At 44.1% G+C, this 24,005-nt stretch overlaps 4 protein-coding genes across 6 annotated transcripts in view; 2 read left to right on the forward strand and 2 right to left on the reverse strand.

Annotated features, from left to right (window-relative positions):
- The window catches only part of LOC127530216 (40S ribosomal protein S18), a 134,645-nt gene extending 113,093 nt beyond the window's left edge, over positions 1-21,552 (reverse strand). Inside the window, exon 1 of the mRNA XM_051955853.1 lies at positions 21,470-21,552. Coding sequence (XP_051811813.1) covers positions 21,470-21,472 — 3 coding nt within the window. The 5' untranslated portion in view covers positions 21,473-21,552. The remainder of the gene's footprint in view (positions 1-21,469) is intronic.
- LOC127536178 (E3 ubiquitin-protein ligase RING2-A-like) lies at positions 2,825-15,823 on the forward strand. The gene is made up of 6 exons (XM_051955846.1): positions 2,825-2,932; positions 5,073-5,233; positions 5,921-6,136; positions 11,041-11,361; positions 12,181-12,394; positions 13,831-15,823. Exons 1-6 carry the CDS (start codon positions 2,855-2,857, stop codon positions 14,008-14,010), a joined length of 1,170 nt encoding a protein of 389 aa, XP_051811806.1. The 5' UTR covers positions 2,825-2,854; the 3' UTR covers positions 14,011-15,823.
- On the reverse strand, positions 16,374-21,552 carry LOC110961774 (40S ribosomal protein S18). Its single transcript, XM_022209501.2, has 6 exons — positions 21,470-21,552; positions 19,390-19,488; positions 19,217-19,303; positions 18,732-18,833; positions 18,481-18,572; positions 16,374-16,494 (listed from the first exon to the last, which is right to left on the reverse strand). Exons 1-6 carry the CDS (start codon positions 21,470-21,472, stop codon positions 16,419-16,421), a joined length of 459 nt encoding a protein of 152 aa, XP_022065193.1. The 5' UTR covers positions 21,473-21,552; the 3' UTR covers positions 16,374-16,418.
- A 200-nt stretch (positions 21,553-21,752) lies between these two features.
- Positions 21,753-24,005, forward strand: part of LOC110961775 (VPS52 subunit of GARP complex) — a 32,887-nt gene continuing 30,634 nt past the window's right edge. Inside the window, exons 1-4 of one of the 3 annotated variants that reach the window (XM_051955842.1) lie at positions 21,813-21,894; positions 23,221-23,299; positions 23,476-23,528; positions 23,703-23,749. Coding sequence is in view for 2 of the 3 variants with exons in the window: in XM_051955840.1 (XP_051811800.1) it covers positions 21,781-21,894; positions 23,218-23,299; positions 23,476-23,528 (249 nt within the window). In the remaining variant the exon portion in view is untranslated. Of the gene's footprint in view, positions 21,895-23,217; positions 23,300-23,475; positions 23,529-23,702; positions 23,750-24,005 lie in introns of all 3 variants that reach the window. The other 2 variants (XM_051955840.1, XM_051955841.1) reach the window with 2 other exon arrangements.

Raw genomic sequence — 24,005 nt, forward strand, 5'->3', positions numbered from 1 at the left:
TTATATATTTTTGTATTATCATTGTAACATCACCTGATGATCTCATGTCTGAGTTAGTTTCTTTCAAAACTTTATTTCTGCTGTATTTTTTTTTCAGTAATTTCCACTAAAACGAGGAAAAATAATAATTTCCTTTTGCAGGAAAAACACCAAAACATCACATTTGAGAATCTGGAAATTTAAATGTTAGTTTTGACTGAAAAATGAATTTCTGACTGGATTTATTACAGTTTAGATCAGCTCCATGTTTAGTGTGATGTTTGATTTTAATGTGTTGTTGGTGTGACTCAGTTCAGATTACATGATTTACATTATTTACAGTATTTATAGTATTTATTTGCATTATTTACACTTACACTATTTACATTATTTATATTATTTACATTATTTACTGCATCCAGTTTATTATCAGGCCTCTGTATGAACACTGACAGAGATGTAGAATGGATAGAGATTCACGCCAGACTGATGCAGATTAAAGTCTACAGCTGAACAGAGTCTGTCTCTATCGTACCGTCCACGTGTCTGTCTCTGTCGTACCGTCCACGTGTCTGCCTCTGTCGTACCGTCCACGTGTCTGCCTCTGTCGTACCGTCCACGTGTCTGCCTCTGTCGTACCGTCCACGTGTCTGCCTCTGTCGTACCGTCCACGTGTCTGTCTCTGTCGTACCGTCCACGTGTCTGTCTCTGTTCGTACCGTCCACAGTGTCTGTCTCTGTCGTACCGTCCACGTGTCTGTCTCTGTCGTACCGTCCACGGCTGTCTGTCTCTGTCGTACCGTCCACGTGTCTGTCTCTGTCGTACCGTCCACGTGTCTGTCTCTGTCGTACCGTCCACGTGTCTGTCTCTGTCGTACCGTCCACGTGTCTGTACGTGTCTGCCTCTGTCGTACCGTCCACGTGTCTGTCTCTGTCGTACCGTCCACGTGTCTGTACGTGTCTGCCTCTGTCGTACCGTCCACGTGTCTGTCTCTGTCGTACCGTCCACGTGTCTGCCTCTGTCGTACCGTCCACGTGTCTGTCTCTGTCGTACCGTCCACGTGTCTGCCTCTGTCGTACCGTCCACGTGTCTGTCTCTGTCGTACCGTCCACGTGTCTGTCTCTGTCGTACCGTCCACGTGTCTGTCTCTGTCGTACCGTCCACGTGTCTGTCTCTGTCGTACCGTCCACGTGTCTGCCTCTGTCGTACCGTCCACGTGTCTGTCTCTGTCGTACCGTCCACGTGTCTGTCTCTGTCGTACCGTCCACGTGTCTGCCTCTGTCGTACCGTCCACGTGTCTGTCTCTGTCGTACCGTCCACGTGTCTGCCTCTGTCGTACCGTCCACGTGTCTGTCTCTGTCGTACCGTCCACGTGTCTGTCTCTGTCGTACCGTCCACGTGTCTGTCTCTGTCGTACCGTCCACGTGTCTGTCTCTGTCGTACCGTCCACGTGTCTGCCTCTGTCGTACCGTCCACGTGTCTGTCTCTGTCGTACCGTCCACGTGTCTGTCTCTGTCGCACCGTCCACGTGTCTGTCTCTGTCGTACCGTCCACGTGTCTGTCTCTGTCGTACCGTCCACGTGTCTGCCTCTGTCGTACCGTCCACGTGTCTGTCTCTGTCGTACCGTCCACGTGTCTGTCTCTGTCCGTACCGTCCACGTGTCTGTCTCTGTCGTACCGTCCACGTGTCTGTCTCTGTCGTACCGTCCACGTGTCTGTCTCTGTCGTACCGTCCACGTGTCTGCCTCTGTCGTACCGTCCACGTGTCTGCCTCTGTCGTACCGTCCACGTGTCTGTCTCTGTCGTACCGTCCACGTGTCTGCCTCTGTCGTACCGTCCACGTGTCTGTCTCTGTCGTACCGTCCACGTGTCTGTCTCTGTCGTACCGTCCACGTGTCTGTCTCTGTCGTACCGTCCACGTGTCTGTCTCTGTCGTACCGTCCACGTGTCTGTCTCTGTCGTACCGTCCACGTGTCTGTCTCTGTCGTACCGTCCACGTGTCTGCCTCTGTCGTACCGTCCACGTGTCTGTCTCTGTCGTACCGTCCACGTGTCTGTCTCTGTTGTACCGTCCACGTGTCTGTCTCTGTCGTACCGTCCACGTGTCTGTCTCTGTCGTACCGTCCACGTGTCTGCCTCTGTCGTACCGTCCACGTGTCTGTCTCTGTCGCACCGTCCACGTGTCTGTCTCTGTCGCACCGTCCACGTGTCTGTCTCTGTCGCACCGTCACGTGTCTGTCTCTGTCGTACCGTCCACGTGTCTGTCTCTGTCGCACCGTCCACGTGTCTGTCTCTGTCGTACCGTCCACGTGTCTGTCTCTGTCGCACCGTCCACGTGTCTGTCTCTGTCGTACCGTCCACGTGTCTGTCTCTGTCGCACCGTCCACGTGTCTGTCTCTGTCGCACCGTCCACGTGTCTGTCTCTGTCGCACCGTCCACGTGTCTGTCTCTGTCGCACCGTCCACGTGTCTGTCTCTGTCGCACCGTCCACGTGTCTGTCTCTGTCGCACCGTCCACGTGTCTGTCTCTGTCGTACCGTCCACGTGTCTGTCTCTGTCGCACCGTCCACGTGTCTGTCTCTGTCGTACCGTCCACGTGTCTGCCTCTATCGTACCGTCCACGTGTCTGTCTCTGTCGCACCGTCCACGTGTCTGTCTCTATCGTACCGTCCACGTGTCTGTCTCTGTCGCACCGTCCACGTGTCTGTCTCTGTCGTACCGTCCACGTGTCTGCCTCTGTCGTACCGTCCACGTGTCTGTCTCTGTCGTACCGTCCACGTGTCTGTCTCTGTCGCACCGTCCACGTGTCTGTCTCTGTCGTACCGTCCATGTCTCTTGTGTCTCCGTCTCCAGGGAGGATTCTAGGAACCAGCATCCATGGCAGCTCCTGTCAACATCCAGACCCCCAGTAAGACCTGGGAACTGAGTCTGTACGAGCTGCACAGGAGCCCCCAGGTAAACAGGTGTTAATCCCTCCGGTAAACCAGGTGTTCATCGTCCAACGTGTCCTCACAGTTTACAGACAACAATTTTATGTCTAATGTTTTTTAAATCTCTTATTTTCCTCCTGATTTCCTCCGTCTAACGTAGAGTTCAACCCCATCCTACCTGTCGGTACAGAACTCAGAATTCTCTGCAGCCTGATATGGGTGTAATTTTTTTTGTAATTAACTTTTTATTGCTTTTTAGAACATAACAAACCATAGAACAGTAGAACAAACACACTAAGACAATAAAAATAAACTGAATGAATAATAATAGTAATAATAATCATAATTTAAAAAAAACAAAAGGACAGAAATGATAATAACAATAATAATATACAAAATACATATATACCTCATGTCCAGGGTCTAGATTGTCCAAATCATTTACTCTCACAGTCCCCATCCCATTTTATTTTACTTCACAATTAATTCCTTATTTCCTTAAAATAATTCCTTATTCATCTTAAAATCAGTCTGCCATGTTTCTCCCATCACATGTCTCCAAGTAGTTCAAACAGGGACCCCATCATTTCAGAAACACCTCAGTTATTCAACCTGAAGGTCAACCGTTCATAGTTGGCTGTTTTAGTCATTTCCTCCAGCCATTCATTAAATGTGATGACATTTTTGGATTTCCAGTGTCTCAGAACAATCCTGCACCCTACTGTGAGGGCCGTCTTACACCATACTGTCTGATGATAGGACATCCCTATTCCATCTGTCATCAAACCCAGAAAGCACAAGGCTGGGCTCTGGTCTACATCAATCTCAAGTACTTTAACAAATAAAATGATCTTTTTCCAAAGGTTCTGTGTCATTTCACACTCAAAGCCTGTGTAAAAGTGTTCCCTCATACTTCCCACATCTCCAGCACCACTCTGAATCACAGAGCTTTAACCTGCCATCTTACTGGGGGTCCAATACATTCTGTGTATAATTTTATACTTGACTAATCCAGTCTGTGTCTCTCTTGATATCTTATACCAGGACTGAGTAATTTCCTCCCACTTCTCCATAACATCTCACTCCCTAAATCTCTCTCCCATGCTCTCTTAAGAGCTGCTAGTTTAGGAGCGTTAGAGTTTCTCATAAAGCTATAAAATGTAGATGCCCCACCTTTAGCCCCCCCGATTACCCTGCACTAGCCTTTGTAGCTCAGATTGTAAAGGCAGGGGATATTTTTGTTTTTGTTGCAATAAACAACTTCTTAATTGCAAATATTTCCAAAAATCGTGTTTAGGAAGTTTATATTTAGTTTCCAGCTGCTGAAAGGACATTAAGTTGTTGTTCTAAAAACATCTCCAACATCGATAATCCCTGCCATAACCCAGGAGTTTTTCCCTACCTTTAACTGTTTATTATGCCAAAGAGGTGATTGTTTAGTAAAGAAAGGGTGAAGGCTGCTAATAACATGGATACGGGTGTAATTTCATAAATCATTAAAACATATAAAGTAGAATTTCTCTGATCATTTGTTTCACACAATAAACAAAATAATCAGTGAGTTTCCATCCTCATGTCCTTTCTGCTCCTGCAGTTCAGCTGAGGAGTCCACATTACTGTCTGGTGGTTTCATCTCAGTGACTGAATAATAATAATACATTTTATCTTTCCATTTCTCCTAAATCTCAGAGTGCTGCTTGTAGCCCTTCCAGCTTCCATGGTTGCATGAAGGAGAACATCAGTTTATAATGTAGAGGACTTACAGGGACTCATGGCTTATGTTTGGAGAGTTTTTTTATTGTGACATGCAGAAAATAAAGTAATATTGATGAAATATCACATTTTATATTTAGATTTGTCTATTTTCATGCATTCTACGTGACATAGAGAGTTTCTGTTGAACATGTGATGCTTCTTCCTGTTTTCCAGTCTCAGGCTGATAAATGGACCGTGTCTTAGAGATAACCAGGCTGTCAGACCTGCTACAGGGTTTACAGGTTCAGTCAGATGGTTTAGTGTTTCACAAACCATTCAGATGCCTCCAGGTTATTACGTCTAAAAGCTTCTTATTGTGATGGTTTAGACCTACCATCATCTTCAGAAACGGGTAACGTGGTACAGGTGAACTTCTGTCCAGGTGTGGTGACATGTCTCTGTGTGTCCAGGAGGCCATCATGGACGGCACGGAGGTGGCGGTGTCTCCTCGGTCCCTCCACAGTGAGCTCATGTGTCCCATCTGTCTGGACATGCTGAAGAACACCATGACCACCAAGGAGTGTCTCCATAGATTCTGCTCCGACTGCATCGTTACTGCTCTGAGATCTGGGTGAGGAGATGATAGATTATAGATAGATGGACTAAAGATAGATAGATGGATGTGCTGTAGATAGATAGATAGATGGATATAGATGGATGTGCTGTAGATAGATAGATGGATATAGATCAAATATCAGATCTGACTCAGCTTTATTCTGATGTTGTTTTGTCATAAAGCAGCAAAGAAACAAGAAAATATTTCTATTTACCAGACTAAAGTCAGAGAATTAATACTTAAAAAGCTGACAGTTAATTAATCAATCAGTTGTTATCTGGTAAATAATTAAAGTTGTACTTCATTATCTGGTCTTTAAATGACTAAACTGGTTAATTGATTATTGATCAGTTAATCTTCATTCAAACACACCCGAGTGTCTGTGTAACAGAAGAGTAGAAAATGAATGTAATACATGACAGTAAAGAACCTTCAGTTACTAATTATGAACAATATGAATCATTCGTTTAGAGCTGCTATAAACTTTAGTTTCCATTAGTTGGATTGTGTTACTTATTGTTAAAGTGAGCAGAATTCTACCGTCAGATCATCTGGTTTCGTTAGAAAACAGGTTTCTGGACGTTTAGGAACTGAGAGAAACAGTGACGGTTCAGCGAGGAGGAAAACATTTAAACTGTTAGTTTTAACATTTTAAATCCCATCCTTGGTAAAGATCCAGACTGAGGACTTCTTTCTGCTCAGGAACAAGGAGTGTCCGACCTGCAGGAAGAAGCTGGTCTCCAGACGTTCTCTACGCAGAGACTCCAACTTTGACGCTCTGATCTCCAAGATCTACCCGAGCAGAGACGAGTACGAAGCCCACCAGCGCCGAGTCCTGGAGAGACTCAACAGACTCCACAACAAGGAGGCCCTGAGCTCCAGCATCGAGGAGGGGCTACGGCAGCAGGCCCGCTACAGGTCCATTCTTTAATATATAACCTCATAAATAATAATATATAACCTCATAAATAATAATATATAACCTCATAAATAATAATATATAACCATAGAGTCCAGCATGGAGGAGGGGCTACGGCAGCAGGCCTGCTACATGTATATAACCTCATAATAGTTTATCCAGTATAGAGGAGGGTCTCCTACAGGTCAGAGAGGTGGGGGCAGCTGGGGTCCATCACATTAGTTTTATTACCTCATATATAATAATATATAATCACAGATCATCCTGTCTACACTGCAGCAGCCATCTCTAGAACGTCTCTGATTCTGGGTGTTTCTGTAAATTATGGACCAGTTTAGATTTATTTGTAAGAGAGTCAGTAATAACTTCCTGTCACATCTGGAGTTATTTCCTGTATAATTGACTGTAGACAGCATCCCGTCACCAAGCAACCATGAAATGAGCTTTATTGCCTTTGTTGAACTTTTATGTGAAAACAGAGAAACTTGTAGTATTTGAACATCCTCATGTCTCTGCTGAATGTCCTCGAGTCTCTGCTGAACATCTTCGTGTCTCTGCTGAACGTCTTCGTGTCTCTGCTGAACGTCTTCGTGTCTCTGCTGAACGTCTTCGTGTCTCTGCTGAACGTCTTCGTGTCTCCGCTGAACGTCTTTGTGTCTCTGCTGAACGTCTTTGTGTCTCTGCTGAACGTCTTCGTGTCTCTGCTGAACGTCCTCGTGTCTCTGCTGAACGTCCTCGTGTCTCTGCTGAACGTCCTCGTGTCTCTGCTGAACGTCCTCGTGTCTCTGCTGAACGTCCTCGTGTCTCTGCTGAACGTCCTCGTGTCTCTGCTGAACGTCCTCGTGTCTCTGCTGAACGTCTTCGTGTCTCTGCTGAACGTCCTCGTATCTCTGCTGAACATCCTCGTGCCTCTGTTAAATGTCATGTCTCTGCTGAACGTCCTCGTATCTCTGCTGAACATCCTCGTGCCTCTGTTAAATGTCATGTCTCTGCTGAACGTCTTCATGTCTCTGTTGAACGTCTTCGTGTCTCTGCTGAACGTCTTCGTGTCTCTGCTGAACGTCTTCGTGTCTCTGCTGAACGTCTTCGTGTCTCTGCTGAACGTCCTTGTATCTCTGCTGAACATCCTCGTGCCTCTGTTAAATGTCATGTCTCTGCTGAACGTCCTTGTGTCTCTGCTGAACGTCTTTGTGTCTCTGCTGAACGTCTTTGTGTCTCTGCTGAACGTCCTTGTGTCTCTGCTGAACGTCTTTGTGTCTCTGCTGAACGTCTTTGTGTCTCTGCTGAACATCCTTGTGTCTCTGCTGAACGTCCTTGTATCTCTGCTGAACGTCTTTGTGTCTCTGCTGAACGTCTTCGTGTCTCTGCTGAACGTCTTTGTGTCTCTGCTGAACGTCTTTGTGTCTCTGCTGAACGTCTTCGTGTCTCTGCTGAACGTCTTCGTGTCTCTGCTGAACGTCTTCGTGTCTCTGCTGAACGTCCTCGTGTCTCTGCTGAACGTCCTCGTGTCTCTGCTGAACGTCCTCGTGTCTCTGCTGAACGTCCTCGTGTCTCTGCTGAACGTCCTCGTGTCTCTGCTGAACGTCCTCGTGTCTCTGCTGAACGTCCTCGTGTCTCTGCTGAATGTCTTCGTGTCTCTGCTGAACGTCCTCGTATCTCTGCTGAACATCCTCGTGCCTCTGTTAAATGTCATGTCTCTGCTGAACGTCTTCATGTCTCTGCTGAACGTCTTCGTGTCTCTGCTGAACGTCTTCGTGTCTCTGCTGAACGTCTTCGTGTCTCTGCTGAACGTCTTTGTGTCTGTGTTGAACGTCTTCGTGTCTCTGCTGAACGTCTTCGTGTCTCTGCTGAACGTCTTCGTGTCTCTGCTGAACGTCTTCGTGTCTCTGCTGAACGTCTTCGTGTCTCTGCTGAACGTCCTTGTATCTCTGCTGAACATCCTCGTGCCTCTGTTAAATGTCATGTCTCTGCTGAACGTCCTTGTGTCTCTGCTGAACGTCTTTGTGTCTCTGCTGAACGTCTTTGTGTCTCTGCTGAACGTCCTTGTGTCTCTGCTGAACGTCTTTGTGTCTCTGCTGAACGTCTTTGTGTCTCTGCTGAACGTCCTTGTGTCTCTGCTGAACGTCCTTGTATCTCTGCTGAACGTCTTTCTGTCTCTGCTGAACGTCTTCGTGTCTCTGCTGAACGTCCTCGTGTCTCTGCTGAACGTCCTCGTGTCTCTGCTGAACGTTTTCGTGTCTCTGCTGAACGTTTTCGTGTCTCTGCTGAACGTCTTCGTGTCTCTGCTGAACGTCTTCGTGTCTCTGCTGAACGTCCTTGTATCTCTGCTGAACATCCTCGTGCCTCTGTTAAATGTCATGTCTCTGCTGAACGTCCTTGTGTCTCTGCTGAACGTCCTTGTGTCTCTGCTGAACGTCTTTGTGTCTCTGCTGAACGTCTTTGTGTCTCTGCTGAACGTCCTTGTGTCTCTGCTGAACGTCTTTGTGTCTCTGCTGAACGTCTTTGTGTCTCTGCTGAACGTCCTTGTGTCTCTGCTGAACGTCCTTGTATCTCTGCTGAACGTCTTTCTGTCTCTGCTGAACGTCTTTCTGTCTCTGCTGAACGTCTTCGTGTCTCTGCTGAACGTCCTCGTGTCTCTGCTGAACGTCTTCGTGTCTCTGCTGAACGTCTTCGTGTCTCTGCTGAACGTCCTTGTATTTCTGCTGAACGTCCTTGTATCTCTGCTGAACGTCCTTGTATCTCTGCTGAACGTCCTTGTATCTCTGCTGAACGTCCTCGTATCTCTGCTGAACATCCTCGTGCCTCTGTTAAATGTCATGTCTCTGCTGAACGTCCTTGTGTCTCTGCTGAACGTCCTTGTGTCTCTGCTGAACGTCTTTGTGTCTCTGCTGAACGTCTTCATGTCTCTGCTGAACGTCCTTGTATTTCTGCTGAACGTCCTTGTATCTCTGCTGAACGTCCTTGTATCTCTGCTGAACGTCCTTGTATCTCTGCTGAACGTCCTTGTATCTCTGCTGAACGTCCTCGTATCTCTGCTGAACATCCTCGTGCCTCTGTTAAATGTCATGTCTCTGCTGAACGTCCTTGTGTCTCTGCTGAACGTCCTTGTGTCTCTGCTGAACGTCTTTGTGTCTCTGCTGAACGTCTTTGTGTCTCTGCTGAACGTCCTTGTGTCTCTGCTGAACGTCCTTGTATCTCTGCTGAACGTCTTTCTGTCTCTGCTGAACGTCTTCGTGTCTCTGCTGAACGTCCTCGTGTCTCTGCTGAACGTCCTCGTGTCTCTGCTGAACGTCTTCGTGTCTCTGCTGAACGTCTTCGTGTCTCTGCTGAACGTCTTCGTGTCTCTGCTGAACGTCTTCGTGTCTCTGCTGAACGTCCTTGTATCTCTGCTGAACATCCTCGTGCCTCTGTTAAATGTCATGTCTCTGCTGAACGTCCTTGTGTCTCTGCTGAACGTCTTTGTGTCTCTGCTGAACGTCTTTGTGTCTCTGCTGAACGTCCTTGTGTCTCTGCTGAACGTCTTTGTGTCTCTGCTGAACGTCTTTGTGTCTCTGCTGAACGTCTTCGTGTCTCTGCTGAACGTCTTTCTGTCTCTGCTGAACGTCTTCGTGTCTCTGCTGAACGTCCTCGTGTCTCTGCTGAACGTCTTCGTGTCTCTGCTGAACGTCTTCGTGTCTCTGCTGAACGTCCTTGTATTTCTGCTGAACGTCCTTGTATCTCTGCTGAACGTCCTTGTATCTCTGCTGAACGTCCTTGTATCTCTGCTGAACGTCCTTGTATCTCTGCTGAACGTCCTTGTATCTCTGCTGAACGTCCTCGTATCTCTGCTGAACATCCTCGTGCCTCTGTTAAATGTCATGTCTCTGCTGAACGTCCTTGTGTCTCTGCTGAACGTCCTTGTGTCTCTGCTGAACGTCCTTGTATCTCTGCTGAACGTCCTCGTATCTCTGCTGAACGTCCTCGTGTCTCTGCTGAACGTCCTCGTATCTCTGCTGAACATCCTCGTGCCTCTGTTAAATGTCATGTCTCTGCTGAACGTCCTTGTGTCTCTGCTGAACGTCCTTGTGTCTCTGCTGAACGTCTTTGTGTCTCTGCTGAACGTCTTCATGTCTCTGCTGAACGTCTTTGTGTCTCTGCTGAACGTCTTCATGTCTCTGCTGAACGTCTTTGTGTCTCTGCTGAACGTCTTCATGTCTATGCTGAACGTCTTCATGTCTCTGCTGAACGTCTTCATGTCTCTGCTGAACGTCTTCATGTCTCTGCTGAACGTCTTCATGTCTCTGCTGAACATCCTCGTGCCTCTGTTAAATGTCATGTCTCTGCTGAACGTCTTCATGTCTCTGCTGAACATCCTCGTGCCTCTGTTAAATGTCATGTCTCTGCTGAACGTCCTTGTATCTCTGCTGAACGTCCTTGTATCTCTGCTGAACGTCCTTGTATCTCTGCTGAACGTCCTTGTATCTCTGCTGAACGTCCTCGTATCTCTGCTGAACATCCTCGTGCCTCTGTTAAATGTCATGTCTCTGCCGAACGTCCTTGTGTCTCTGCTGAACGTCTTTGTGTCTCTGCTGAACGTCTTCATGTCTCTGCTGAACGTCTTTGTGTCTCTGCTGAACGTCTTCATGTCTCTGCTGAACGTCTTCATGTCTCTGCTGAACGTCTTCATGTCTCTGCCGAACGTCCTTGTGTCTCTGCTGAACGTCTTTGTGTCTCTGCTGAACGTCTTCATGTCTCTGCTGAACGTCTTTGTGTCTCTGCTGAACGTCTTCATGTCTCTGCTGAACGTCTTCATGTCTCTGCTGAACGTCTTCATGTCTCTGCTGAACGTCCTTGTGTCTCTGCTGAATCTCTTTATGTCTCTGTTGAACGTCCTTGTGTTTCATGAATATCCTCGTGTCTCCAGGAACCACCGGGTGAAGAAGCCCACCCAGGAGAGTGATAACACCACCTTCAGCGGTGGGGAGGACAATGGAGACTCCCGCTCCCACCTATCCCATGACTCCGCCCCCTCACACGCCCCCCACCCCCAGGACCAGACCCCTCCAGAGGCTGGGCCGAGCCGGAAGCGTCCCCGTGGCTCTGAGGACGGATCGGGGCCCGAGGGGGACAGCGAGAGTCCACCTCCTCCTCTGAGACTCCACAAAGAAGGACCAGGATCTGAGATAGAGCTGGTGTTCAGACCTCATCCACAGCTGGTCCAGGACCAGGACTACAACCAGACCAGGTGGGACCAGCTTATCCAGATTTAGAGAAGATGGATCTGAGATTATTATCAGCTTTAGGGAGGAATAACCGACTGAGATTCTGCCCTTCAGTAACATCAGGATCTGTAAAACCTTCTGAACCTCTCAGCTGTTTCTGGGTTTTTTCTGTTTCTGTCTCGTTTCTCTTCACTGTGTTCTGGTTTTTCTCTGGGATGTAAACTTCTGTATCTCCATGGAAACAGAACCAGCAGTCTGACTGTTATAATGCCATTAATTATAAAAAAAATAAAACATGAGTACAGTTTAATTTATTCTGTGTGTAGAACTTTGATCCTGGAGCCTCAGATATGATCAGAGTAAAGTTCTCTGCCTCATAGTTCTATTATTTATCCATGTTTGACTCCTATCAGCTGAGAAGACTTTCCTTCCTGTTCCTGTTGGTCTCAGCTCAGTTATTAATGTAATTTATGAAATGTCATGTTTCAGGATTAGTTAGGTTCAGGTTTTAGACAGAACATAACAGGTGAGGAGTTCAAGGAGTTAAAAATCCAACGTTTAGTTTAGTTTTCCAGGTTTGTGGCTGATTAATGGGAAAAGTTTGTGTGTTTTTTAAGTTAACAGGCTTTTTCAATCAGCTTCAGAGGGTTAGTTTTAGATAGAATTCTGTCCACAGCTTGTTTCTGCTCTAAGTTCTATATAATAATAATAACATAAAGAGTAGACGTTGGAGGAGAAGCTGCTGGGACTAAATACGTGACTAGATCTAGCTGAATGAGGACGTTACTATGAAGAGGTGACTAGATGTGTCCTACCTGAGCAGATGTACCTGTACGTTCCAGGTATGTGAAGACGACGGCCAACGCCACTGTGGATCACCTGTCCAAATACCTGGCTCTGAGAATCGCTCTGGAGGAGCAACGGAGCAATGGAGAGGTGGAGGACAGAGGAGGAGAGGATGGAGGAGGAGAAACAGGAGGAGGAGGAAGCAGTCTGAGCAGCATCAGTGAGAAACAGTACACCATCTACATCCTGACCAGAGGAGGACAGTTCTCTGTGAGTAACCACAAAATAACTTATCCTGCTGTTCATGGTTTTTAGTTCATTATTCAACAGTGAATTAGCTCTCCAGATGTTTTTAGTTCATTATTTAACTGTAAATTAGCTCTCCAGATACTTGTAGCTCACCTTAACATTATATTTATTATTTGTTATATTTCTTCTACCATTCATTTCTGCATATTTCTAGATTATTTTCACTGTTTAACAGTGATTATCCACCCGTCTACTCTCAGTTCAGCATTTTAACATGGTATCTGCTACTTGTAGCTGAATTTGAACCATTTATCTGTTAAACTTTTAGGCCTTTATTGTAGATCTGTTTTATATAGATGTCACATTTATCCTTTACTGTTAGCTGCTAACTTCCAGCCCTCTACACCTGCTGCTCAGGTGTTACAGAGGTCAAGATATGATTCCTGTTTTTTAAATTAGCAGAGCTGCTTAAGTCTCTCTATGTACCATGTTGTAATTTGTCTGTAGTCAGTAATTGATTCTTTTTCACTTCTGACTAGTTAAGCTTGATTACTGTGGTGTTGAGACAGAAGTCCAGGAATGTGGACCAACAGACCTCTGACTGTCTTTATGTTCATCCTCATACTTCTATTCCTCCCTCCCTTCATTCATTCCTTCCTTCCTTCCTTCCTCCCTCCCTTTCTTCCTCCCTCCCTCCCTCCCTCCCTTCATTCATTCCTTCCTTCCTTCCTTCCTTCCTTCCTCCCTCCCTTTCTTCCTCCCTTCCTCCCTCCCTCCCTTCATTCATTCCTCCCTTCATTCCTTCCTTCCTTCCTTCCTCCCTCCCTCCATTCATTCCTTCCTTCCTTCCTCCCTCCCTCCCTCCCTCCCTTTCTTCCTCCCTCCCTCCCTTTCTTCCTCCCTCCCTCCCTCCCTCCCTCCCTTCATTCATTCCTTCCTTCCTCCCTCCCTTCATTCCTTCCTTCCTTCCTTCCTTCCTCCCTCCCTCCCTCCCTCCCTCCCTTTCTTCCTCCCTCCCTCCCTCCCTCCCTCCCTCCCTCCCTTCATTCATTCCTTCATTCCTTCCTTCCTTCCTTCCTTCCTTCCTCCCTCCCTCCCTCCCTCCCTCCCTCCCTTTCTTCCTCCCTCCCTCCCTTCATTCCTTCCTTCCTTCCTTCCTTCCTTCCTTCCTCCCTCCCTCCCTCCCTCCCTCCCTCCCTCCCTCCCTTCATTCATTCATTCATTCATTCATTCATTCATTCATTCATTCATTCATTCCTTCCTTCCTTCCTTCCTTCCTTCCTTCCTTCCTTCCTTCCTTCCTTCCTTCCTTCCTTCCTTCCTTCCTTCCTTCCTTCCTCCCTCCCTCCCTCCCTCCCTCCCTCCCTCCCTTCCTTCATTCATTCATTCCTTCCTTCCTTCCTTCCTTCCTTCCTCCCTCCCGTCCTTCCTTCCTTCCTTCCTTCCTTTCCTCTCAGACTCTCAACGGTTCTCTGACTCTGGAGTTGGTCAATGAGAAATACTGGAAGGTGAGGAAACCTTTGGAGCTTTACTACGCTCCCACCAAGGACCAGCAGCAGCCACAACAACCACCACCCCCACCCCCACCGCAGCAGCAGCAGCAGCAGAGATCTCCTCCCCAGCAGAGGGATGGATGAGGAACAGCTCCTTCTGAAAGTGTCTCTTAATGAACCTCCATACTAAATTCTACTCAGCATGTTTTCATTTTACTGCCATGAACTGGACTTATCAGACGTCCACCTGATGGTTTACGGAGGATTTATCCAGAAAAACAAGCAGATTTATGAAAGAAGAGATGATTTAGAAATACAAACCAGTGATGAGCATCTGGTTAAAACCAGACATCATCTGAACCTCCTGATGTTTGGAGGTGATGAGCTGAGGACATCAGAGGAGTCTGGAGATGATCTTTGGATGAAATGAATCTCCTTCAGCTGGATTCTTCTCGTTACTTCTGCTTTAAAAGAAGTTCTGTGTTTAACCTGCAGCTTCCTGGTAACTTCTTCTGGATTATTTTCATCTTTGGTGCCAAAATACCAACGTTTGAAGCTTCAGTTCCAGTTTGTCCTCTAGATCCTCACATTTACTGAAAAACTAAATAAAACATCAAAATATCAGAGATGAAGAGATGTTTTAAGAGTCCTCCTGGTCAGAAAAAGTCTTTTAAAATCTAAAAAATGTTTTGTATGTTAAATGCTGGAATATAAGCCATAAGTTTAGAGATGAGTCAAACATCTTCAGGTTCAATATTCTCATCTAGAAATGTTTAGTTTTCCTTCTGCTCTGTGGCAGAACATCAGACTTTTCTGTTTCTATATTAAATGTAGGTGAGGCCAGAAGATGGCAGCGTTGCATCGTTTCCCTGCAGCTTTAAAACATCGTATTTTAAATACTGATAAGATCTAAACGGAGACACGGCTCAGACCAACTGTTCAGGTTGGAACCGGTTCTGTTTTACAGCTCAGTTATTCCCACGTTTTATGTCTGTAGAATCTGTTTTATGTCTTTAGAATCTGTTTTGTGTTTATAGAATCTGTTTTATGTCTTTAGAATGTTTCTGTAGAATCTCTTCTGATCTCCAGATTAATGATAATTAACACCTAAACCACTCAACACATTTATTAAACTAGAAATTCCCACAGATTCACTAAATTTTCTAGTTTCCATCGAGAACCAACTCCTTGTTTCTGACCACATTTTCCCCATATTTCAGCATTATTATTAATATTCCCTTCCACCAAGAGGCTCCCATTGATTAAAACCACACCAGGTACATGTGATTATATTTGTGTGTTTTTGATCTTTTATTGCTTGAAGACTTCTAATTTTCTCTTTTTTTTTCAACCAGATCTTTGAAAACCGAACAATCTAAACAGATGTCGCTGTTTCTGTTTAGTTTTCTTTGTTCTGCATTCAATGTCTGAATCTATTTATGAAATCTAATTTAATTTCTTCAGGTCTCAAGCTGTTTCCTCTGAGCAGAATAACGCTGCATTAGTGTTTGGACCAATTAGAACCAGTTTGGATCAGAGATAATTTATATTTTAGAGGCAGGGTGATTTCCTAAGAGTCCATTCAGGTCTCATTTCCTTCAGAATCTGAACCTTTCTGCTGGGTTTCCTCCATATTTTAAACATGTAGCTGAACCCTTCCTCCTGTTCTCTCTTTAATGGACCAACAGGTGAAGCTCCACCTGCTGCTGTTTGTATTTAACATATTTCTTGGAACCTACAGTCTCTGGATTGTCCTTATTTAAGGTTTAATGTTCTGTTTTCTCTCCAGTCCTTCTGTTCTGATGCACTTTATATTCTGCAGCAGCCATATCGTTTCTATTTACCTCAGTTTATACAAAGTTCTGATCAGAAAAATGCAGTATTTCCTTTCCTGTTGTATAATTTTACCTTTTTCTTCTTCTGTCTACAATTCAGCACAATAAACTGTTTAACTCAGTGTTTAGCATCAATATTTAGAAAATTACGTTTTTTGTACCTTAAGAGGTTTTTTTTGGCAAAATCGGTTTTAGAGATCTTTGTGACCAAGGAGACAAAAAAATATCTGCAGTGAAGAAAAAGAGTTTCAAACAGAAAATAATTGGAATCTTTGATGATGCTCAAGATTTTTTCTAAAACATAAAGCTTGTTGTGTCCTAACAGTTACACCCCTACATGTTAGATTTTACTACTACACTGCAGAGAAACACTGAAGTTCAGCTGTTTGTCTAAAACTGTCCTTCTGACAAACTCCAGATCAGGCAGCGTCTCCATGGTGGGTTTGTTTGGAGGTTATGGAGTTTGGTGCTTCAATAGAAACCTGATGTGAGGACAGATCTTTAGCTGAACTTTACCAGAGGATTTAGTTCCTGTTTCAGAGTAGATAAACTTTAAAAACCAACAGCTGAGCCTTCCTGAATTCAGATCATCAGTGTCTTGATGAGAAGCAGAAAGTTTAAAGCCTGAACTTAAATCACCCTCCAGTGTTTTGATGAGAAGCAGGACACAGGTTTTTGGGAACTGTGGTTTTATTGAAACAAAGCAGGAAGCAGAGTTTACTTCTTCTTGGACACGCCGACGGTGCGACCACGACGGCCGGTGGTCTTTGTGTGCTGACCGCGAACACGCAGACTGTAGGGAGGAAACAGGACCAGAATTAAGACCAGAACAGACTGAAATCACATAAAAATCACAACCAAAGCACTGAGGTAGCAGAAATAATGTCAGCATATTTACATCAGGCAGATCCAGACTCCTGCTGTGTTCTATGAGCTGACAGTCAGAGGATAAAGTTGAAATCTGAGCAGAAACGTCTACAGCAGGCTTCAGCTCAAGGACTTTAAAACATGCGACTTCCTCCATCTTCAGCCAAACTAGTAACCTGGCAATATCCAGATTAATAATTGTGTAGTACTTGATAGTACTCCACAATATCAATCTGGGACCGCTCCATGTAAATCCGTTCGGAGGAAAGAGGCACGGATTGGACAATGCAACAGTATGTCCCGCCTCTGACAGGTTTGTTTTTAGCCAATCGCGGGATCTTCACAACGAGCGGAGCCAATTGGTAGATTAAACTCTGACCAAAACCCGTAGGTAAAAAAGCACAAACATCTTTACCGTCCAGAAATGCACAAAGCGCCTCTCGTTGTTCTTCCTTCAAAGAAGCGAGAGGAGATTCAGCTAAAACTGACTTAATAGCAGCATCTACACGATCGTTGTCCTCCGTTGCCGTGTTTGTTTTGATCTACTGACGCTTGGTGTCGTCTTCACACTCGGATATCCCGCCCCACACACTAATACTGCTGCGTGATTGGCCCGAACCAACTTGGTTCTGTACGAACAGTGAATGCGGGAGCGGAGCAAGATGGTTTCTTGAGAGATTTGTGAACTCACAAATATTGCGAGAAATCAACTTGCTGGCAAGGTTACCAAACTAGTCCTGGTTCTGACGATTCAGCTCATTACTGCCAGGAAGGACAACAGTTTAACCCTATAAGCTTCAGTCAATTCCAGCCGTTTTCAGTACAAAAAAATCGCTAATATTCTATTTTTAAATAAAAAAAATTACGAAAAATACAGGGAATATTGGACGCACATGGCGAGGTGCATTTCCTTGAAAACGACCGATTCGTGGATTTTATACCGACTTCAGGACATGTTTTGGACAAAATAGTTTACTGGCTTGTGTCGTCTGGATGTAAAAGGTTGGATTATGGCCGTTTTTTGTGGAATCTTTTTTTTTATGTGTAATAATAAACCCGGAAATGTGAGTCGTGCTGTGTGCGTTGAAGCCGTGTATAGAGAACGGATGGATGAATATTTGTTTTTGTCGGACAAATGTGTTTTTCTCACCCGCTGTGGTAATCACATCTGAAAGTGGTTTATACCGGCGGATTCATGAGAATCTAAGCTTTCCATCGGCGTATAGTGTTTGTATAATCGTGTTTGCAGCCGTCGGACATTCTTGAAATTCCTATGCAAATTAGTAGGTGTACCGCCGGCGGGACACCTATGACGCACTGAAGCGTAAAGGGTTAAACCAGATAGTTTGTTAGAAAACTAGAAAAACTGTAAAACAGCACTATTTTCTGGATTATTCTGAGAAAAGAACATATGCGTAATTCATGTTCCAGTAATGTTACAGACAGTATTACTTCTTACTTTACTAGTCTAGTCTCCAGTAGGTCGTACCTAGCTTCTCTGTAACGTCATTTATTCTGTCATTTTTCTCAGTAATATTTGGGCAAACATCTTCCTTTGGGATGAATCACGTTCCATCTTAACTTGAAGTTTTAAATCTCTACTTTCCAGGTGGTAAAACGGTTTTAATCTGGACAGAGGCCTGAAGCTGTATTTAGAGCAGATGATTCCTATTCCAACTCATTCTGAGCTCAGCAGCTCGTCTCTGCTCCAGATGTTCAGCCTCAAACTGGGACAAAGTGGTCTCTACTCTCATTAAACCTGAAATAAACCAGCAGCTCAGAGAGACTGAAGCCTCAGATCACCAGGAGGACATCTGGAAGCAGAGGCTTCATGCTGGACTCAACAAACCGAGGACCAGATAAGACCTCCTATGGAAACAGAAGCTTCATGGTGGACCACATCAGATCTTACCCCCAGAAGTGCCTGAGACCACGGTGAGCCCTGATCTTCTTCAGCCTCTCCAGATCTTCTCTCAGCTTGTTATCCAGACCATTGGCAAGGACCTGAAACCAGAACGACGGTCACCAGAGGTTCCTCGTTTCATACCACCGAGAGCAACTTCAGAGCTTCACTTCAAACTAGTCAATCATTATGGTCTGTAGATGTTTAAACTGCCTCAGTGAGGGATTAGTGTGATCAGACAGCAGCTGGAGGTCTCCTACCTGACTGTATTTGCCGTCCTTCACGTCCTTCTGCCTGTTGAGGAACCAGTCTGGGATTTTGTACTGGCGAGGATTCTGCATTATGGTCACCACCCTCTCAACCTGAAGAAGAAACAAAACCTAAGATGGTCACCACCATCAACCTGAAGAACAAACATTAATTAAATAATGAACATTTAATCCACAGAGAATAAATAGATCCAAATGGAAACGTGGGAACTAACATAGACTCTTAATTCTAATGTCAGGAGGTGGAGACTGAGCAAACATCTGCTGCTTTCTACAGACATCATAAACAGTTTCCTGCTCTTCAGCATCCTTATTTAACGGACCATGAAAATCAAGGCAAATACAGAACGTATGGACCTGCAGGAAAACAAGTCAACAAACAGATGTAATCATAATAGTTTCTGCGACTGAATATCTTCAGACATCAGTCTGTAGACCTCTACCCTTCAGGTTCCTGTCTGGTTCTAACTCCTCACCTCCTCCTCAGTCAGCTCTCCAGCTCTCTTGTTGAGGTCGATGTCGGCTTTCCTCAGGACGACGTGGGCGTAACGTCTGCCAACACCCTGAGATCAACACAGATGTTAGAAACCATCATTCTACTCTGTACATTTCTATACTGACAACGAGACAACATCAGAGACAAGCCCACCTTGATGGCAGTGATGGCGAAGGCGATCTTCCTCCTACCATCGATGTTCGTGTTCAGAACACGAAGAATGTGCTGGAACTTCTCAGGGATGACCAGAGACTGAAACCAAAAAAACACACCGGGGTGAGTTTCAGAGCATCTCTACATGATAAATGTAAAATATAAATAAAACATCATGTTGGGCTGGTTTGGACAGAGTCAGGATCTTAGTAGAAAGTGTTTCATTTCCGTCCACTGCTGACCACACAGCCTTCAAAATAAAACACTGACTGAGATACTGCAGTTCTTTGAAAGGCTTTTTAATAAACAGTTCAGCCCTAGAAAGAGTTATGTGAACAGAAATGTAAACAAGGACACATTTTCAGTCAAACTTCAACAGCGGAGTCTGAGATATTGAAGCTAAAGCAGCTTCATTAGCATTAACCATGGCTGGCGATTTTCCGCGGATTTCCGCCGATTTAATTTCAAATTTGAACATTTCTGTGAATCGTCTAAATCCGTTGAGAAAATTTTAGAGGGGGTTAGGTACTTTATTGTCGCCGATGTTAACAAAACTCAAGCGAATAGTTGTGAAATATGCAAAAATATGCGCGATTCATCTGCCGACTGGCCGCAGAGGGATGTGCCCTCTAATCAGACACTGGGACTGCTCATGCATGGCAACAGGAAATTCTGATTTCAGCTGAAAATTATTGACTTGACAAAAAGTTCACTTACATGTTCTTCAATCTTTTCTATCTTCAGTTCAAAATATTTCACAAATCTAAAAGAGTTCTATACTACTATGTACACTTATACAAGTCAGTTCACTGCAACAGTCCCAGTGTCTGATTAGAGGACACATCCCTCCGCGGCCAGACGGCAGGTGAATCGCGCATATTTTTGCATATTTCACAACTATTCACTTGAGTTTAAATTTGCTGACTTATTTAAGTCTGGTATTATGTTTTTGATCATTTTTAAAAGTCTAAATGACTTCTATTTTACTATAAATCTCTCAGCTTCAGGGGGGCTCTGCCCCCCCGTCAATAATTTTCAGCTGAAATCAGAAGTTCCTGTTGCCATGAATGATTAACTCATTAGGGCAAAGGTTCTTTATTGTCATATCATTCCACATTTGCACATGAAACAATACGAAATTGGACCCTGGTCCCGGTTTCAGCCATAAGACAATATAAAAAAAAAAAACATGGAAATTGACTCATAAGCAGCATAGAAATAATATATTCTCCTAAACAGTGAGTATACCCAGCAGGTATTCTCACCAGCAGAAAGCTCAGTATCTGATTAGCAGCTGAAACAGAACAAACACACCAGAGGTTTACAGTGTTTTTAGCTCCATTTAGCAGTTATATGACAGAGAATACATTATGGTTAGATGACCGGTTCCCGCTCCTACACCGACGTTAAAGTTTCGCCAAAATAACCAAGAGAAATGAAACCAACTTTACTGCAAAACACCCTAACTCAGAAACACCTTAACGGATCCAACCACCGAGTTATTACACCAGAGTACCGCCTAGAGGTCTCTCAGCCTGGTTAGTGCCTCCAGCAGTCTATCCATCAGCCCGGCTAGTAGTATAGAGTAGTCTAAATTTCTAACTCTTAACCCGGTTATTAATATAGAATAGTCTAAATGTGTATCTCCCAGCCCGGTTACTGACTCCAGCATGCACCGTCTCTACCTGGAGAAGCTAAAGCGAGTTAGCGTCCATGGACTAAACCTTAAATTTAAGAGTTCTTTGCAGGTTTGGACCATTAACACGACAACAGCAGTATATTCACAGTAACAGCTTTGTAACAAACAGGGTAAATTAAAAAAAAAAACATTAGCCGTGCCTTAATAAAATAAACTATTATCTGAGCTATTGGAGCTAACTAGCGACAATCAGCTAAACGGCGGCAGCATTTTGCGTTAATATATTAATTTCTGCCATCAGGACACCAATAATTCAACATCAGTCCGCTAACAGAAGCTTTATAATATTTATCTACCGTCTGCATGTGACAAACCAGTGAGATTAACTTGTGGATGAAGGTAGATTTTAAAACTTTCCAGGCCGGTAGAAAATACACTCACCATCTTGGAAGTAGGTTCCGTGCGAAGAGGAAGCCCGAAAGAACTCGCGAGACTTTGAACCTATAACCGGAAGCTGGTCCGTCACTTTGAATATGTCCCTTAAAACAAGCTAATGCGATAACGTAGATTCACGAAATGAATATGAATTCAAGTTGTTTTTGGATTTATAAGTATATTTGTCAGACATTATATGTATATTCGTATAAAGATTTTATTAGGTTTCTATAAGAAACCCTGTTTTCGGTATCAGTATCTACGAGGCGGAACTATATATTTGTAGTTTTTTTAAACCTGAACGTCAATTCGCCGCAATGGCGGACGGAGCAGCAGCTGTTGGAATCGGTTCTGATGTAAACACACCTGGTCCAGGTGTGAACACGGCTGGAAATCCCACAGAAATAGCCATGGCGTATTTGCAAGACGAGGTGATGCTTTATTTTACTTCTGTTGTTGTAAATGGTGGAACCTTAGAGCTGTCTGTGGTTCCGGTTAGCTTCATGGAAACCAACACTTATTAATTATATCAGTGAATGTCATTTAGCTGACTATGTCCAGCTGTATGGATAAAATAAACGGTGGTAATCTAATCAGAATGTATATTTTATAAGGTGTGGGGATGTTATTTCTGGCTAATGTAGCTGTTAGCATCCAGTCAGTAAAAAGCTCCCGAATGAGACAAAGAGAAACTAATTAAAGATGAAACTAATAATCAGCTGAAATGAGATGTGTTTATTAATCCTTACAGACATTCATTTAAAATCCTTCACACCAGTTAGTGTTTGGTTCAGGTGTTTTTACAAGAACTTATTGCCTCCCAGTGACCAGTTACCCTCATGTGTCTGCATCATTTACCCGGGCAATCAATTAATTCAGCTGTTTAGAAAACCTTTAATGAACCAGTTTATTTCATGTAATGCAGTTTTCTGTCTGCTAAAAGTGGCTGCAGCTCCTGGATTGTGATTGAAATCTTATTAATGCATCAAAACGACTTTATTTCAGTTTGACTTACTGTAATATCAACTATTTCCCCCAAGGATCAATAACATACTTCTGATATTTTAAAGATTATACCAAATAAAATATTCAGAAATAAGGACATTATAGATACCAAAAAAAGATAGTTTAAACATGGGAACAGTACTGTGGTTTTGTTAATAATCATCCTAAATGATTAATCCATAAACTGCAAACATTTAGGGTCACAATCAGTTGGTTAGATCTTTTGGATGTAAGGTTGTTTTCTTGACCCCAGGAAGACCAGCTGGTGTCCTCATCAGCTAATGGGGATCCTTTTAAATAAATAAATCAATCAGTCTATTAGAAGAAGCGCTGAAGCTTCATAAAGACACAGTTTTGTTGTTACTGCAGGTATAGAATTATGTGCGTTGGTACGTAATAATGATCCAGATTAAAGATGTCTGTAAACTGCTTCATCCAGCAGCACAGTCCCAGTTTATGTCAGGATTAAATAACTAAACACCAAAATGTTTCAGGTTTATCTTCTCTCCATTTGTGTGTGTGTGTGTAAACAGTCTAGGTTTTCTAATGGATCAGAATATGTAAATAACAACAACAAACAAACAACACCTCTGTATTAATCAGACAAACAAGGCATATGAAGACCTTGTCTGGAACTTGTGATTTATCTACCTCCTCATTCGGGACATTCATCAACCAAACATCTGATAAGGATCAAAGCTAGACCTGCCATTAAAGACAGTCTGTTTAATCTGATGTGTTTTCTCCAGAAGACTGATGGTGACATCACCAACCTGAACCTGGGAGAACTGGACCTCACCACTGATGAGTTTATCTTGGATGAAGTGGACAGTAAGGGAGCATTTACCGTTTATATGTTTGACATCAGGACTTTAAAGCTTCATCAGGAGGTTTAAACCTCATGAATGACCATGAAGCTCCTCAGAGTTTCTCTGTGGTAGAGGAAGATGCTGCCTGGTAAAGACCAACTTTATCAATAAATCTGGTTTCCTTCTGTTCTCCTGCAGTTCATATTCAGGCCAATCTGGAAGATGATCTGGTGAAGGAGGCGCTCAGAACGGTGAGAACATCAGAACACATTTCTTCTGGAGGCTAGAGTGGCTTTCTATGAGTTAATGCTGCCAGTCAGAGGTTTAGACACACCGACATGTTTACCACTGTTTGGAACATCAGGACTGGTCACACCAAAGGTTCCTCTGGTCTCATTTACACTCTTGGTGTTTCTGGGTTCCAGTAGTCCTCTCCTTATCCCTGGTCTCCTTCAGTGATGGTTTCTTTGCGGTAGGTCCACCAGGAAGGCCTGATACTTTCTCACTGCTACTGTTTAGTGTCTGTTTGGAGATGTTTTAGTGTCTTTTTGGAGATGGTTTGTGTCTCTTTCTGGTCATTGTTTCTGCTTTGTGGTGGTTGTCTTTGTCCACAGGTTGTGTCTCTGTGTGGTTGTTTTGAGTCTCTGGGTTTTTTTATTTCTCTTTGATTGTTTTGTGTCCCAGTTGTTCTGTGTCTGTAGTAGTTGATTTGAGAAGCTATTCACCAT

Source organism: Acanthochromis polyacanthus, chromosome 11 (genome assembly GCF_021347895.1).
Source record: "Acanthochromis polyacanthus isolate Apoly-LR-REF ecotype Palm Island chromosome 11, KAUST_Apoly_ChrSc, whole genome shotgun sequence".
Taxonomy (NCBI): domain Eukaryota; kingdom Metazoa; phylum Chordata; class Actinopteri; family Pomacentridae; genus Acanthochromis; species Acanthochromis polyacanthus.